The 17,669-nt window shown below is 40.8% G+C and overlaps 1 protein-coding gene across 3 annotated transcripts in view; it reads right to left on the bottom strand.

The window, feature by feature from the left end:
- Positions 1-17,669, bottom strand: part of STAC (SH3 and cysteine rich domain) — a 151,473-nt gene that overhangs the window by 20,041 nt on the left and 113,763 nt on the right. For all 3 annotated transcript variants that reach the window (XM_038570366.1, XM_038570367.1, XM_038570368.1), the window contains 2 exons: positions 15,048-15,112; positions 13,104-13,192 (listed from right to left, as the gene is read on the bottom strand). In XM_038570366.1, the coding sequence (XP_038426294.1) occupies positions 13,104-13,192; positions 15,048-15,112 (154 nt within the window). The remainder of the gene's footprint in view (positions 1-13,103; positions 13,193-15,047; positions 15,113-17,669) is intronic.

The following is a 17,669-nucleotide window of genomic DNA, read 5'->3' as shown; positions in this document are numbered from 1 at the left end:
CTTTCCTTTATTGAATTCTTTGTTTCCTCTAGAATTGGTTGGCTTCTGCTTTATACTATCACTTCTCCTTCATGTCAGAGGATTTTCTTCAACATCTTTGTTTCTTGGTTGTTTCTTTTTCTTTTCTTTTTCTTGGTTGTTTCTTTACATTAATGACTAAAAACAGAGGTGGATAGGTGTGGACCGCTGGGTGGACTTCTCTGCTATTACACACATCTGCATCTGCACTGGGTCTTTCTCCCAAGTGCCAGGGCTAATTTCAGGCTCTGTTTAAGAGAGCAGGGTGCATTGATTGGGGCATCTCATTTTTGGGTGGTTGGAAGTGTAGCAGGCAAGCTGTCTTGGGTGTCCTACCACTACTTCAATGGCTAAAACAGGATGGCTCTCCTAACCCTGGTGGGGGAGAGGTCAGTTTATTATCCTGTTAAGTACCATTACCTTTTCATTCCCTTCCCCTGTTCTCTAGATGATCTGGGGTCTAGAGTTATCTAAACACAGCTCTTTTTCTTTCTCAAACTTCTGTGCTCACAGAGAAAGCCTCCTTAGGCATGAGTTCCCTCTATTCTGAGTACAGGTGTTCCTTTGATTCTGGAGTCAAACAAACACCATTGCTGCCTGTTGCTCATTATAAACAGTAATGTGGGAGTCTGTATCAGTTATACACTGCCATCATAATTCACCAAAACATATAGCCACAAAACCTCAATGAGCTGCTCACATGCCTGGTTGTTGGCTGGCTGTTGGCTGGGATGTCTGGAGAGACTTTGCCCTATTATCTGTTTCTTGTACCCCAGAAAGCTAATTTGCACATTCATGCCAATGCCAGAATTTCAAGAGCAGCAAGGCTTGGAATTGACACATTGTCACTTCTGCCTCATTTTATGGGGCAAAGCGTGTCATGAGGCCAGCCCAGACTCAAGGGACAGGATAGAGACTCCACTCCTGTGGTGACAGAAACTGGAAAGTCTCATGGCAAAGGGCAGGAGCACAAGAAAGGGTGAAGAATTGGGTCATTCGTGCAATCAAGCCACTGGAGACACCCTCATGTTCTTCAATGAATTTGCTATGAGTTCAGTGTCTCCATGAATGTGTCCCTACACCTAAAAGTTACTCTTGCCTGAGCATTCTTTGTTCTTTAGGCATCTTCACTATTCTCAATACTGTTTGCTACAGTTTGCCTGGAAATTCTCAAAATCTGGGGTCTCAGCATTATTTCTTGTTTTCTAGTACTTTTATGGATGTATTCTTAGAGAAATATATTTCCTGACATTTTAAGGGATTGGAGCAAGAGAAGAAGTAGATCCGTGGGCTCATTTTGCTACTCTGATTCAATCTCCTCTGCTGTCATTTTCAATTCTCAGTTAATATCTATCTTCATAGGGGATTCTAAATAGAACAGGCTTGTTGCACCTGAAGCATTAAACATGAGTGGCATTTTGGTATTTCAACAGTCACAGTTCCATGCTGATGCCACAGAAAGCGAGATGGCTGAAAATCACTCTTTTCCCAGATGAGGGATTTAATTAAGCAGCAAGGATGAAAGCTGATGTAGAAAAATCTTTCTAGTTCCAGCAGATTTTACTTAACCTAATAACCTAAGAAACCATGTGTTAATATCAAGTACAATGACTTTGCTGATGGTTTGGCAGAAACTGGAAGTAGAGAATAAAGCTGCAGATGGGGAGAAGTACCTTTTCCTAATGGTGAAAAAGGATGCTGTCTGGATCCAACCTTTGGTTTTACAGTCTAAATAGACACCCATTTTTTACCATGACCCATGGTAACTAAACCACATATTAGAACAAGGCACTCACTTGAATACAAGTTATAATATTATGAGCAATACCAGACACTCTCCTGACAGTGTGATGAGGATTGTCTTATCCTATAAAAGAGCACCATCAGGACCAGAAAATTGCTTAGTGAGAGAGGAGAATTACATTCAACTATTTATTATTTTTGTTTGTTTGTTTGTTTATCCATTCATTCAATAAATATTCCAGAATGTCAACTCTGGGTATTCTTTGGAGAATAACATCCTCACTGGAGTTAATGTTCTAGTGAGAAAGATGGATACAAATAAGCAAATATATAATACAACATTTAATACAGTTTTAAATAAGAAGAATATAGTCTATATGTATAACTGATGAATATATAACTGCAAATTGTCATAAGGGCTATGAAGGGAATAGATGGGAGGCAGTTATAAAGCCTAAGAGTAGACTCCTGATATTAGCCAATTACTCTAATCATCTGATGGAGACAGCTAATGCCTCTTTTTCTCTGCAGGCAGGATCTTGCCCCAGGCAGCACTTGAATCCAAGACAGCAATGCTCTGCTATCTGGGTCAGCAAACCTGTGGCCCTTGGGGTGTTGCGCTGCCCCTTGCCCCTGCCTGGCATCACCCATCAATCTCGGCACTCTTTCCACTGCAGTTGCACTCAGACTGAGACTCCTTTTCAACATGGGGTCTAGGCCAATGCATCTGAGTAGGCTAACAAGATAAAAACACGGTGTGTTTTATGATATTTTAAATTTATTTTTGAAGAGGTGTCTTGACCCAATTTCTTTTTTTTAAATAATAAATTTATTTTTTATTGGTGTTCAATTTGCCAACATACAGAATAACACCCAGTGCTCATCCCATCAAGTGCCCCCTTCAGTGCCCATCACCCATTCACCCCCACCCCCCGCCCTCCTCCCCTTCTACCACCCCTAGTTCGTTTCCCAGAGTTAGGAGTCTTTATGTTCTGTCTCCCTTTCTGATATTTCTACCCATTTTTTCTCCCTTCCCTCCTATTCCCTTTTACTATTATTTATATTCCCCAAATGAATGAGAACATATAATGTTTGTCTTTCTCCGATTGACTCATTTCACTCAGCATAATACCCTCCAGTTCCATCCACGTTGCAGCAAATGGTGGGTATTTGTCGTTTCTAATGGCTGAGTAATATTTCATTGTATACATAGACCACATCTTCTTTATCCATTCATCTTTCGATGGACACCGAGGCTCCTTCCACAGTTTGGCTATTGTGGACATTGCTTCTGTAAAGACTGGGGTGCAGGTGTCCTGGTGTTTGACTGCATCTGTATCTTTGGGGTAAATTCCCAGTAGTGCAATTGCTGGGTCGTAGGGCAGGACTATTTTTAACTCTTTGAGGAACCTCCACACAGTTTTCCAGAGTGGCTGCACCAGTTCACATTCCCACCAACAGTGTACGAGGGTTCCCTTTTCTCCGCATCCTCTCCAACATTTGTGGTTTCCTGCCTTGTTAATTTTCCCCATTCTCACTGGTGTGAGGTGGGATCTCGTTGTGGTTTTGATTTGTATTTCCTTCATGGCAAGTGACCCAATTTCAAACTCTGGTTAGAGGTCAGCCAGCTCCCCTTAAGCAACTGATTAAGTCAATACCCCAACTATTTCCCTTCGGACTTTCACAGTCCAGGCCATGATGCACCAGCCCCAGCCTTAACTGCTCCTGGGGCCAGGTAGCAGACAACAAGGGACAGCCCTTATGCCCTGGAATCTGTGAAATTATTCAAATGAGCTAACCCGCAGGGAGCCTGGAAAACCAGCTAACCCCAGCTGCTGGCCATACAAAAACTGCCCTATAGCCTGAGTAATCTTTCCCCTGACTCCCAGCTGCAAGCCGTGTGGCCCTGGGTGGCAGCCCTCCACGCTGAACTGTGTATTCTTTGCTCAATCGATTCTCAACCTAGTTGTCTTCTCCCATGCTGGTGTTGGTGCAATCTGTCCTGCCATCAAAGAGCTGAGTCTAAACATTCTGTCCACTCATTCTACCTAGGGAGAGTCTTTCCATTGTTCCTGGAGGGATGGAGGCCTAATGCCTAAAAATCCTCTTTCCCTGGTTGGTCTTAGGATGGACACTGCCAGTTCATGACTCTCTGTCTCCAACTGTTTCCTGCTTCTGGGCTGACCAGCCCTCTCTTCATGGAACAATTCTTTTTCATTCTGGGTTGTCACACTCCAAAGTCCTGCTCTGGTCTAGCAGCTACACTCTTTCTTTCAGGAGACTTTATGTCCCTGATCCATAATGTGCAGTCTATAATTTACTCTATTTCCAAATTCCTGGGGATGAACTTGTCAGGCCCCCAAATATTAAAATAAAAAAAAGTTTCCCTTTGCTTGATTCAATCAGAGTATCCTAAGTTTGGGTAACCATTTTGCTGTACAGTACCCAAGAATTATACATGTATAAAATACAATGCAATTCATAAACAGTAGAGGCATAGTTTCTCTTTGACTGATCAGAGTACCACAACTGGCCTTTTCTTTTGGTTTACTCAATGAAATAAAGGCTCAAAGTTCTAATTTCTTCCTGAAAGTATAATTTTTTTCACTTGGAAGTTTGAAGATCTAGTGATTTTTACCTTTTAAGTGGGTGTTCCCTTAGGTTTTTGGCAAGGATGGTTGGTTCATGAAATCATCTTTGGCCTTTTAAGTGGCTTCAGTGTGTTTCAGAGCTTTGAAAAAGTTTTTCCCTCTTTTTACATCCACTCATCCCTCTTGCCCTCTACTCCAGGTAGTGACAAGAAAGGTGTGGCAAGAGCTGGAGGCTGGAGTTATTACTCTACCACTCAGTGGTTGATTGTGACGGAGGTGTTGGAATAGCAGAGGAGGAGAGCCAAACAGTCTGGAGAGGGCAACAGGTTCACTGAATGAAATGGGTATGGCCACGTCCATCTGCACTCAAGTAAGAAGGTTCAGAGAGACTTTACCAGTTTTAGGCAGGATTTGAATCCACTACTAAACCACTAAATCAAGCTGTCTCTTATAACCACCCAAACCTTGTGAAACGCATCAGAACTGCCCGTTTTACTCTGCAAGTACTTTCAGATATCTTTAATATTTCTTACCCTTTTCTATTCATCGGGAACAAAAAATCAACCAACCAAACAACAACAACAACAAAGCTCCAACAGACCAACCAACCAAAACCAAATAAATATACACAAACCAAATCAATCTTACAGCAACCTGCGTCATTCAGCCAAAGGAGATGTCCTGGAAAAACCAGGTTACGGGAACATAAAAAGGAGCCAAATTGCTCCATTAACTTCAGATCTGCTGCTTAATTTTTCACAAGACCCACTTCTCAATTTCCATAATTCTGGTCCAGAGCCTTTTACAGTCTGGGCACATGGGTAGGTAATGAGGAGCTCCTGAATCCCAGGTTGATTTTGCCTTAAACCTAGCATCTGTGAGACTGCCTGCATTTCCCCAAGTCCGGAGAGTTGGTGTGGAGAAAAAGCATTCAGATAAAGGACCATTTGGATGAGACTTGGTAAATGTTCCTGAACTGTCACGGATCACGCTTTCCAGAACCTAATTGGAAAAGGCATCTGAGTGAGAAGATGGCTGCTGAGCACATTAGTGGCATTCAGGAGGGTCTGGGTTTCCTGACATAGTGCAGCTTCAGAACATAATATGCATCAGAGACTTTCCTCAAATAGCCTTAATTGCATTTTGATGTCCTGGTGACTGTGAAGATTATTTTTAAATCAAATTGGTGCATTAGAATTACATTTAGTTTTAATTAAGTTGATGCATTTGCCAAGCAGTAATTTACTTAGAGAATGGAAACGAGACACCAAGGGGGTCTTATTCTGTCTCAAGGGCTCTCCTTTTCTTATTTTATGAAGGATTTATAAAGCCTTACAGAGTGAAGGACATAGCCACGCAAGTTGCAGGCCAAAGCCCAATGTGGACGGGAATACCGAACATGACCAGGGATCAGGAAGCCTGCCTTATGGTCCTGGGTCTGTCATTGGCCCACTGCGTACCTTTGGATGTCACAGCTGCTCTCAAGTCTGGCAGATACTCAGAATCCAGGGGAACACTTACCCATTCAGAACTCCAAGTGGAATCTGATCCTCTAGGCCTGGTGGGCGGGGGGAGCCCAGGAATCTCTATTTTAATAATATTCTCTAGGAGGTGAGAAGTGGTTTGAAAATCCCAACCATAGTTTTCTCCTCTGTCAAATACTAACTGCTTGGGTGACTTCACAGATTTATGAAAAGAATTCAAGGGGACGTCAGGGAAAATTGAGGAAACTGTGAAAGACTCTCAAATGGGCACAAACATTACCGATCTTGGTGTCCAGTTCATCTTTCTGGCCATCTCTCCCTTTCACTGTTTTTGGGCTATTTTACATATTTTCTACAAGCTGTAGAAAATTGGTGATAATGCAAATGACTTTTGTCCCTAGAAATGCAAGTGAACTGTGTCTGGTGGGATATAACCAGTTGTTGCTTCTGAAGATTGACCAGTACGGCATGTATTTGTAAATTCATGTCAGCACTCCTGCTCACCCATGTATGTGTGATGTTTGAATCCTCCTTTGTACCAGATAAACATTATACTGGTTTTCTCACTAATTAATAAGTCAAATAAAAATTTTGACATGTGTTTATTTTATATTTGTATAGACTCATGATTTCACCTTAATTTAAAAAATTAGTAGTGAACTAGAATAACTTTTCATGAACACATTCTATAGATAATAAACTTCCTGGTCTTAGAAAGACTTAGCAATCTTAATAAACCAAGAAGGAGTATGAATGGCCAACATGGAATATATTAATGGATTGTCTCAATCTGCTGATTAGAAAGAATTGCCAACCTCATTGGAGAGAATACCCACACAGTCAATGCAGGACAAAAAGTTTGGGGTAGGAAAAAGACCAGTGGATTGAAAATCTGCCTCCTTGGGTTCCAGCCTGGGCCTCTACTTTCTACCTGTCACTTCTTGGCCCTGGTTCTCCCAATTTACCCCCTTTGGTAAAGTATCATAGACTGTCTCATTCTCATTGGATGTGAACTAAATAGCTTAGGTGTCCATTCACTAAGCTCTACTAAAGTTGAAGACAGTCCTTCCAGAATGAGGATTGGAATGTGGGTAGTTATGAAAATAGGTTCCTGCTCCTGCAATGAATTTGCACTACCTCTTTGTAATGGGATTCGCATTTGCCCCCCATTTCATACTTCTTAAAGTCATTCTCATGTTCTGCCATTGAACCCATCCTTCCTTATCCTTTCCTGACTGGAAAGAGAATGACTGCTCACTAACCAAGCTGCACAGGCCCTCCAAGTCATCTCTTGCTGGGAGCCTTGGCTTGGTTGTGACTCCACCTCCTTGCAAAGCCTTCCCTGGCCTCCCATGGCTGCTTTGATGTCTTCTTGAGATGCTGTGGCAGCATCCTGAACTACCTCCCTTCCTACAAGACCTCATGCCGGGGTGTGCTTTCTTGTCTACTCTTCGGCCCTTCACCTCCAGCCTAGGGGCCACTTGAGCTCTTTGAGGGTCTGTGAACTGTTCACCCAGCAGCCAATCAATACTAATTCACCACGTGGTGAGCAGTGAAGACATGAATTGAATCCTGAGAATAGCCACACAAGGGTTAAACTCAGTTTTAATTCAATTTCAAGTGGTGCTTTGAAAAAAATCAGAAAGAGATGAATTCAGGCCATCCCATCTCCAGAGGTTCTCGTGAATATTAGCTAATGAGACGAATGGTTGCCTGGTTTCATTCAGACTCAACCACAGAAAAACCCGATAGACTCACTGCTTCCAAGAAAGAGGCTGGTGATTCAAGAGTCTAAATCCTTATTTGGGATTACAAAAGAAAATACATTTTTTCTTTGAAGGCCCCCAAATTTAGGTGTCCGGACACACACTGAAGTGAGAATTAATTTGTATTTTAGAATTTAATAATATTGGAAAAGCAGTTCCCTCTTTCCCTCTCCTGGCTCCTAAGCTTTGTTCTTTTTTCCTCTTTCTCTCCTCCTTATGAAACATGGCCATTATCATATAAATTTGTTTGGGGAGAACTAATAAAAATGAAAATGACTTAGATGTGGAAAGCCAAAATGGATTCTTTGGAATAGGCATTATATGGTCACTAGAATATGCATCTGAACCCTTTCATCCTTTATTTACTCCTATCCTTTATTTGAGAGCCCTGATGTTTCATGGCTCTGTGTTTACTTGGAGTTATTTATATCTGCTGCTTATTTACATGATATACCAGCATAGCAAAGCCAGAAAAATTATTCTTATTGATTTTTATTTTTAAAAAATATTTTATTTGAGAAAGAAAGCACATTTGTGTGTGTGTGTGTGTGTGTGTGTGTGTGTGTAGACAGAGCAGGAGGGAGAGGGACAACAGATTTCTCACTGAATGCAAAGCCCTATACTGTTGATCCCACACCCTAAAATCATGACCGGAGTCAAAACCAAGAGTCCGGCACTCAACCCACTGAGTCACCCACCCTCAAACCACTAAGTCCTCTTCTTAATGATTGTTAAAATGTGTGTTGGTGTGAATAATAAGCAATGGCTCTAAGACCGTTTTGCAGACTTCTGAACCCAAAATCAGCAAGGATAATGGGACTGGTTACATTGTAAATGTGGAAGGCAAAAAGCTAAGCATGTGCTATTAAGCTCTTGCTAACTATGTGTGTGTTGTGTGTGTATGAGTGCATGAGAATGAATGTGTATTTGAGTGTGCGTGGGCATATGAATGTGACTTTGTGTGTATATCTGACTGCAGGTGTGTGGGAGTGTATGTGCATATGTAAGTGTATCACACACTATACTCACCCACTAGGCTAGAAGGGTGATTGGGCACACAGCCTACGTGTACTCATGAGGCAGCATATATGATAACAATGCCAGTGTTGATTATAATGGGGTTCTCCATTTGTATTTCAAGTAGCATTTTAAAAAGGTTTATTCATGTATTAAGCTGGCCATCCATAAAGTGTAATTTTCAAAGCTCTTAAAAAATTCGATAATAAAGGTTAATGTGGAAATTGTTTAAGACTCTAATTTCAGAAGTTTATCTACTATACAAGCTCATTTCACTCAGATGGAGGAATGGGGTGCTCTGTAATATTATCAGACCTCAAACTGTCAGTGACAGTCAGGGGATCCCATGAACGCTGGCACCACATCTTTCACATCAGTGGTAAAATGTCATACCTATAAGTCAGTAACTGCCAAATGTACTCAGAAGATGCGGGACAGGGTCTCACAGCCTCCTTTTGGCTGGATAAATCGGACGAAGTCACATTGGATGTGCTCAAAGGCTAGAGAGAGCCTTTGACTGTGTTTTTTCAACTGTATATCCTTAGGGTAGTGTTAGTGAGGTCCAGAGACTTGGAAATAAAACATATTGTGAAAAGATGCAAATTCAGAAGGTATGAAAATATACTGTGCACCTCACTTTGTACTGAGGAAGGAAAGAAGCCAGTGTGGAGGGGAGGGAATGGTATAAGACAAAGCTGAGAGGTCTCCAGGGATGAGATTGTGCTGGTCCTGGAGGTGTCTGTAAAGACTGTTGTCTTGAGAGGACATCGTAGACTTTTAAGCAAAGATGTGAGTGTTGTGAGCAGACCTGAGGCAGGCATAATGATTATCTCCTTTTATAAATGAAAAAGCAGAGACTCAGATGGCTTACGTAAATTTTTGGGTTTCATGGGAGTCATACAGCTAGTAGGTGGCCTGGCTGGGAGTTAAATCCATCTCAAGGATGTCCACATTTTTTATTCTTAAACAGTAAGTGAATCCATGTTGATAAATTCCTTCTCTCTTCCTCTGTCTCTCATTTCTTTCTTTTTAAAAGGATTTTATTTATTTATTTGGCAGCGAGAGCGAGTGAGCACACAAGCAGGGGGAACAGGAGCAGGAGAAGCAGACTTCCTGCTGAGCAGGGAGCCCAATGTGGGGCTCTATTCCAGGACCCTGGGATCATGACCTGAGCCAAAGGCAGACACTTAACCCACTGAGTCACCCACGCACCCCTTGTCTCTCATTTCTTAATTCTGGAAAGGAAGTATCCACTTCTGGAGTAAACAGAACAGACTGGAATGGATGTTACCAAGCTCCTACTAGGGACCACATATTGTTGTTTTATTTAATCACAGTGATCCCCTAAGAGCCTTATTATTCCTATTTTCAAGATGACAAAACAGAGGGTCAGAAAGTTAGGTAATATGCTCTATTGTTGGAAAGTAGAGGGGTTAGGATAGGAGCCCATTTTATCTGATTCCCAAGTTTGGATGTCCCCCAATACACTGTGCTGTCACATTAGAGACTTTTCCACCCAAAAAGGATGGGAAGAGAGGGGTGGGAGAAAGACTGGAAACACAGAGACCACGTAGGGCCTGCTACACGAGTCCAAGGAGAGATGGAAATGGGGATGGATTCAGGCAAAGAGAACCAGAAGGACTTGAATATTAAGTACATTTTGGGCACAAGGTAAAGGGATGCCTCTAGTGGCTGGCTTGAAGCCTGGGTAGACAGGTGATATTATTCACCCCAAGAGCATGTTTGTGGGAGGGAGGGTGACGCTGCTGTGTGCCATCCACTCCAGGGTAGGCAAGTAGGGATGTGAATCTGGAGATCAATAGAAAGGTCTGGATTGTTAGCTGTTGGTGGAAAAACTTTCCTTGTTCCTGAGGAGATACATAGTGGATGAGTGGTGAAGCAATTACTCAGCTGCTCTGAGCTACAGCTGTTGGCTTTGCCAGTTGGGTCTTCTTTGCCCTCAAGCTTACACTGCAGACATTCCTGTGCCCTCACCTCATTTGTCCTCTGCTCTGAGGACAATACCTGCATGCTCCCCTGGGTGATAATGAAGGTGGATAAAAATGATATTCTGTTAAAAGGAATTTTTTTCTACCTTATGGTATGAGAAGAAAAGGATAATTCACAAAGCCCGAGTTCATTTAAGGAATTATACCAAATCCCCAAAGCATGGCTTTACACATTGTAAATCAAGTGCCTAGCTTTTTAAATTGGGAACATACAATCTCTTGGAAAAAAAAGGAAGAAAAATGAAAAAAGGGAAAAGTATGATTTATCACTCCAATCTTGCAGTCTATGTAATACAGGCATTTCACTCCTGGGAATGAATAGTCCTGTTTTCCTCAGAGCAGACTGTAAACGTTTGATTCGTGACCAGACAACTTGACTTTTAATGACCTGCAACTGTCTAAAATATGCACAAAAATTTATGACCACCACCAGGCAGCTAGACGTCATTCCTCAGTACTGTAATAACATCCTATATTTCTCTGGAATTGTTTCTTTCATCTGCTGACTTCAGAATAATCTTCTAGTATAAAATGGTGGGATTGACAGAAGTTGGTACAGTATAAATTCTAGATATCCAAATAACAGCCTTAAGAAGGACACGATAAACTGTATTTATTGCAATGTGAATAGACATCACCCTTGTCTTTATCAGCAGAAAGTATATTGTGGACAGTCAGCTGAAGGCAAGGCAGCCCCCCAGCAGTGACCCCCTAGGCAGGCTCTAACCTGTAGGGCTTGTTATAACTCTGGTAGAACAGGTCTTCACTTGGTAAATGCCATCATCTTCGCTTGCACTGATGCCAGATTGTTTGAGTCTGTTTACAGCTCCAGCCAGTGAGTTCAACACAGGGACTCTTACTCAATGATGGAAAAAACTAAGATTACAAGAGCCTACTTGTCTGAACAAATCTCAGGTGCCAGGACTCAGGCCCTGAACTCTGCTCTGGGAAGGCCCAAGGATCACTTGGAAGAAGATGGCAAATGAATACTGGAAACCAAGCTGACCTTGGGTGTGAGCCAGATTCTGGCAGGATATACACTTCGCCTATGGAGTCTTGCTGGATGAGGGGCAGATGAGCTGCTAGGCTTGACCTCATGGCACATGGAACCCCGGGAAAGGAGGGCTAATTGGAGACTTTTTGGTAGCTCTTTCTTTTTATGGGCCTTTGGGTAAAGAGAAAGAGGACAGGCAGATTTCACTGCAGTGGAAAACCACACTCAGGCAAGTGGGAGGGGGATTGTACCTGGGAAATGGCACAGCCTGAGGGGGAGAAGTCTAAAGAGCTCCCAGGCGGAGAGACAACATCTTCCAGAAGCCATGGGAAGGGAGTGACTGGCAACTGGTAATTTGGCCTCCATGATATTCAGACAAGTGGAGTTGACCTTGGAATGGAGGCTATATCCATCCCTAATGCTCTGGCATTTCAATAGTTTTCAGGACTACTTTAGCTCTCTGTTCTCTTCAGAAGAGCAAAGAACCTATCTCCAAGGGAATATCTGACTAGAAAAGCAGCCCCTTCTATCCTGCTCTAGGATTAAAAAAACTCCAAATTCTTATGTTTTGGGGTCATGAATGGAGATGAGGAGTAAAGCATTTTCTTTGAGATAGGCCAGTGAACATCACATTATAAAAACGGTAATAACTACCAGTTATTGAGGGTTTACGATGATGAGGCACTGTGCTATATACTTTATGAATATTATTCATTTCATCCTCAAAAATACCTCAGGCTAAAGAGGTCTCTGTTATTCTTCTTTGAGTAAGGAAATCAGAGTAATGAAATGTCTATAAATTGCTTAAGGTCACCCAACAGGTAGGATGTGAACACAGCATGGACTCCAGCTTCACTACCCCTAAAAAAAAAGCAACCTAAACTGCCAACCAGGAGAGAGTTTCAGATTGCACGAGGGTCCCAAAGCTCATCTTATCCTCCCCTGGGTTTCAGGTACCATGAAGTGGGATGGATCCTGAAATGAAAGCACAGCTCAGGGTGTGCAGCAGGGGGAATTGCCAGCCTCTCAAAGGATAAACAAATGGTTTTAGTTTGATCCTTCAATCCACATGAATTTGGGCATTAGTGACATTTATTGATTCCCTATTAGGACTCACAGGATGCCAAGTGCATTTGATGCTCAAGCTTCATGCAAACACCCATTGGCAGTTCTGTTGATGCACTAAAATTGCGCTTCTTAAAGTGTGGTACCAGATAAGCAGTATCAGAGCCACCTGCTGACCAATTAGAAATGCAAATTCTCAAGCCCCACCCCAGGCCTGCAGAATCAGAAACTGCAGAGATAGGGCCTGGTAATCTGCTAAGTAGCCTGACAGGTCACTGGATGCAAGCTCATGGGTGAGAATCACTGCTCTATAGCATTAGGATGTAGTACTAATTTAACTTTTTTTTACATGAAAAACACTGACTTTAAATTTTCTTTCCTTTTTCTTAAATTTTTCTTTTTTTTTTTCTTTTTACCTCATTTCCAAATCTTCATTCTCCTGTGGTACAAATTTATACAAGGCAACATAGGTGTTCATCTGTAATGGTTCTTTGGAAAGAGATCCCTGAAAGAGAAAATAAAAGAAAAATGAGAGAAGGAAGGAGGAAACAGAAGATGAATAAGCGAGCGCAATGTAATTCTAGTGTACAGATCATGAGTTTTAAAATATCCTATTATTTGAGGATTTGTTTCAACCATAGATTTATTTTCTATTTTCTTAGTTAAGCTTGATTTCATTAGAAACCAAAACCAATTATGTGGAAATCTTTTTCAGAAATAACTACAAATTTCTTCAAACAAATTTTTTCTTTGCTATAGTTGTTCATGAAAGGTGACAGGCTTGGCCCCAAGAATGAGAATATTGGCTCTATAGGAAAATGGACATATGAATAGTAGTGAAGGACTTCCACTTCTAAAAATTGACTTTTTATCAGTTAGCCTAAAATTTTGTATCTAGCCTATCAAAGGGACTCAGGTATTTTGAGCTGGCAATTAGTTCATGTATGTTGTGAAAAAAGCATAGTTTTGGACATCAGACTGATTTCGCTTCTACCAAAGAATCGCCATCTCCTGACCATGAAACTTTGCAATAATGGTAATAAAAGCTACCATTTTTGATGACTTACTGTGTGTGCTGGGCATTATGATACATGTATTAGCATACTTGAAACTCAAAACAGCCCTCAACTGTTGTCCCCAATGTATAGATTATACAAGAGTCTTGTAAGTATTATATAAATATTACCTACTATTATTATCCAAATAAATGTCAGTGCTATATAAATAGCACATTTCACTTTATAATATATAATAAATAAAATATAATTGTATATTACTATTATATAATACACAATATAACATGTAACATATACACATATCATTGTTTAACATGTTATTTATATGTATATGAAATTACATATGTAATATATAATTGTATACTTAAATATATAATAACATGATAAACATATTGAGACATAAATAAAAGTTGTATACAACTTCGATTTATTCTGCTATCCAAAGGTCAAGTACCTTATGCTATGTATTTTTGTCCTAGTCTATCCTATTCTAATGATACACACACACACATAGTTGTATAATATATAAATGAGCATAAAATATAATAAATATACACTCAATACTATAAAATATGGTCATAATAGACTAAGTAATTATATAATCTATACACTTTACAGTCTATATCAATTTGTATAGAACATATACTATGGAAACAAAAAGCCTACAACACAACACTTATCCTTTTTACCTTTGATGCACTGTGATAGTTCTGTTTGGTGACATTTATCAGTTTTATGCCAACTATGCTATGGAACATTATGCCATATTATTCTCTTCTGTTCTCTTCTACACTCTATTCTGTTCTGGGACCGACTAACTCGATTTCATAACCCACTCAGGTAGTGATCTGCAGTATGATCTAAGGACTCTGCCTGGTCTTTCTTCTGTGACATCCGTGAAAATTAATAAAGGGAAACCTCACTAAAACGGAGTCAGGACAATGGGCAGGGGAGCTCTTATGCCCTATCAATCCTGGTCAGTTTAGACCCAATAGAAAGAGAGGGACCTTGCTATGGATGCTACCTTAGCCACTACTTTTACTATCCCAGCAGGAGGAGGGAAAGCTAACAGCTCAGCCAGTAAGAGGCAGTCTCAGCTCTGTCAGTGAAAAGCCACTATACTTAGAGCTCTCAGTTTCCTCCATGGACTTCTTGTTTATAGCAGCCTCCCCAGCTTCCCGCTTCCTCTGCAAAAGAGCCTTTCCCTGCTCTGCCTGGGGAGAATTGCCTATGGTTTTGCTATTGCTTACTTGTCCTGCATTGACATATTCTGCCATTTCTGAATAAACCCATATTTTTTTCTGGTAAAATAGGTTTTTTTACAGTTGACATCGTGATAAATACCTGGTGGTTTATGTTCTTTGCTTGGTGGCTGAGATCGTCAGTGCCATTTTCTGGATAAGTAAACACTGAAGGAGACAAGAAAAGGCAGGTGCTTTATGAATCCAGTCACCATGTTTGGAATCACATCAGAAGATGTGGTGTTATGAATGCTGTTCTACAGCTTCTACCTTCCTCCTCTCACAGCCTTTCCCTCATCCTTAGTGACACAGCTTTCATGGCATCTTCCAAGTGATGCTTCCCCTGCTTCCCTACATGGCACTATGGACCACTTTCTCTGCATGCCCACACCCATGTCCATGTCTCCAGCAAGCATTCATCCTCCTGAATACTTGGCCATTGGGTGTTCACAACCTGGCCTTATTTGGCAGCTCTCTTCATTCATCTTTGAAACAATGTCATTCATCTACTGAATGTATCAAATAATTTGTTAATGGCACAGTGGGTGTGGACTAATTGGTTTTGAATTACCTTTTCTAAATACCAGATTCTTTTATTCATTTTTAATATCTTGCTTCATTTCTTGATATCCATATTCTATTTTGCACATTAAAGCTTTAGTTTTTTTTTAAGATTTATTTATTTTAGGGGGAAAGGCAGAGGAAGAGGGAAAGAGAAAATCTCAAGCAGACTCCCTCTTGAGTGCAGAGCCCCATGTCAGGCTTGATCCCACCACCTTGAGATCATGACCTGAGTCCAAATTCAATCGGACTCTCAACCAACTGAGCTACCCAGGCCCCCCTAAAACCTTAGTTTTAAACTTCAAAATATTTCCTCGATCTCTTATTGTCAATGCACTGGGGCTATTATTAAGAATAGAAAACAAATAGTGGTTTCTCATTTAGTTTGTTTTGAAATATGTAATTCTCTTCTTTTTGCATTTAAGCAGCCACTCTCTGGTCTTTAATAAAGAACAAAGCTTCCCCAAATGGGCAGGAGTTTTCACTGTCCATGTGCACAGCTGCAGAAGGTCCCTGATGGGTATTGGAGGGGCTCTGCCCTCAGCTAGTTCGGTCAGCCACATTCACCCCAGTGATCGTGACCGCCTTATTCTCACCACATCTATCTGCCTCAAACGAAAATGTGGCAAGGGTTTCCAAGTTTGGTGCCTAAATTAACCTACCAGTTAGATGACTTGAATTTAAAAATAACACAGTGCTGTTCTTTTCTTTCTTTTGTTCTCCTTTCAGATTATTAGGAAATATCAGTAAAGGAGGAGAAAACACACCACAGAAGACTATAACTTATTTCAGTTACTGCATTGACATCTCCACTGTCCTTAAAATGAACTCAAAAGCTGTGATGCAGAAAACATGCTTCAGAACAAGAGCCTCTATAAACGTACTGATACTCAGTAAACATCTATTCTCCACAGTTTATAGTTCCAGAGGCTGTGCATGAAATTCCATGATTCCTTGGAAGCCTAGGCATAAATATGTAGTCATTAGAGGAGCTCTGGTTTGTAGGTAAGTGGAAAATGATCCTATGGATCTTGTCTGCCTCAGTATCTAGCTACTCACCTTACTAATTTGAACTGAGTGGAGGCCGACAATACTCTGTGATTCCCTAAAATCGTGGCACAAATAAGTACAAACCTGGATACTTCTAAAAGAATATTGAATATTTGAAGGACAAATGCAGAGAATGTTCCTAGAAAATTCTTGGAGCTAAAAAGGGAGACTTCATAGGCTACATATCAGTTTGAACTGATTTCATAATTTTGTAATTTCATATTATTTTAGTTTTTTTATTGAATATCCATGAGCCATCTGGTTTAAAATGTATACCATTTTTTAATAATAAATTTTTTATTGGTTTTTAATTTGCCAACATACAGAATAACACCCAGTGCTCATCCCGTCAAGTGCCCCCCTCAGTGCCCGTCACCCATTCACCCCCACCCCCCGCCCTCCTCCCCTTCCACCACCCCTAGTTCGTTTCCCAGAGTTAGGAGTCTTTATATTCTGTCTCCCTTTCTGATATTTTCCACACATTTCTTCTCCCTTCCCTTATATTCCCTTTCACTATTATTTATATTCCCCAAATGAATGAGACCATATAATGTTTGTCCCTCTACGATTGACTCATTTCACTCAGCATAATCTTTTGTGAACTATGCCAAAAATTATTTGAAGTGACCCCAAATGTATTTTTAGCTATATGAACGAAAGCAGACCACTGCAAAAAAATGATTTAAAAACCAATTCTTGTGGGCTATTTCTTTTTTTTTTTTTAAAGATTTTATTTATTTATTCATAGAAACACAGAGAGAGAATGAGAGGCAGAGACCAGGCAGAGGGAGAAGCAGGCTCCATGCAGAGAGCCTGACGTGGGACTTGATCCAGGGTCTCCAGGATCACGCCCTGGGCTGCAGGCGGTGCTAAACCACTGTGCCACCAGGGCTGCCCTTGTGGGCTATTTCTAAGACTTTGATTTGAGGGGAAAAGAATAAAGAAAGGTAACTATTTTACTACAGATATGTCATATATTTTTCTATTTGGTGCTTTAAATCTGTTTTATTAAAAATAATTTGGTTGCTGATTTCACCCAGGATGACTCTTTAAAGAGTATGTCCATAATGCAGATATGTTTTCCAATGTTACAGAAGGAAATAATATATATATT

This window comes from Canis lupus, chromosome 23 (genome assembly GCF_011100685.1).
Source record: "Canis lupus familiaris isolate Mischka breed German Shepherd chromosome 23, alternate assembly UU_Cfam_GSD_1.0, whole genome shotgun sequence".
Lineage (NCBI taxonomy): Eukaryota > Metazoa > Chordata > Mammalia > Carnivora > Canidae > Canis > Canis lupus.
The sequence above is the reverse complement of the archived record's forward strand: the minus strand, read 5'-3'. Positions and strand labels throughout refer to the sequence as shown.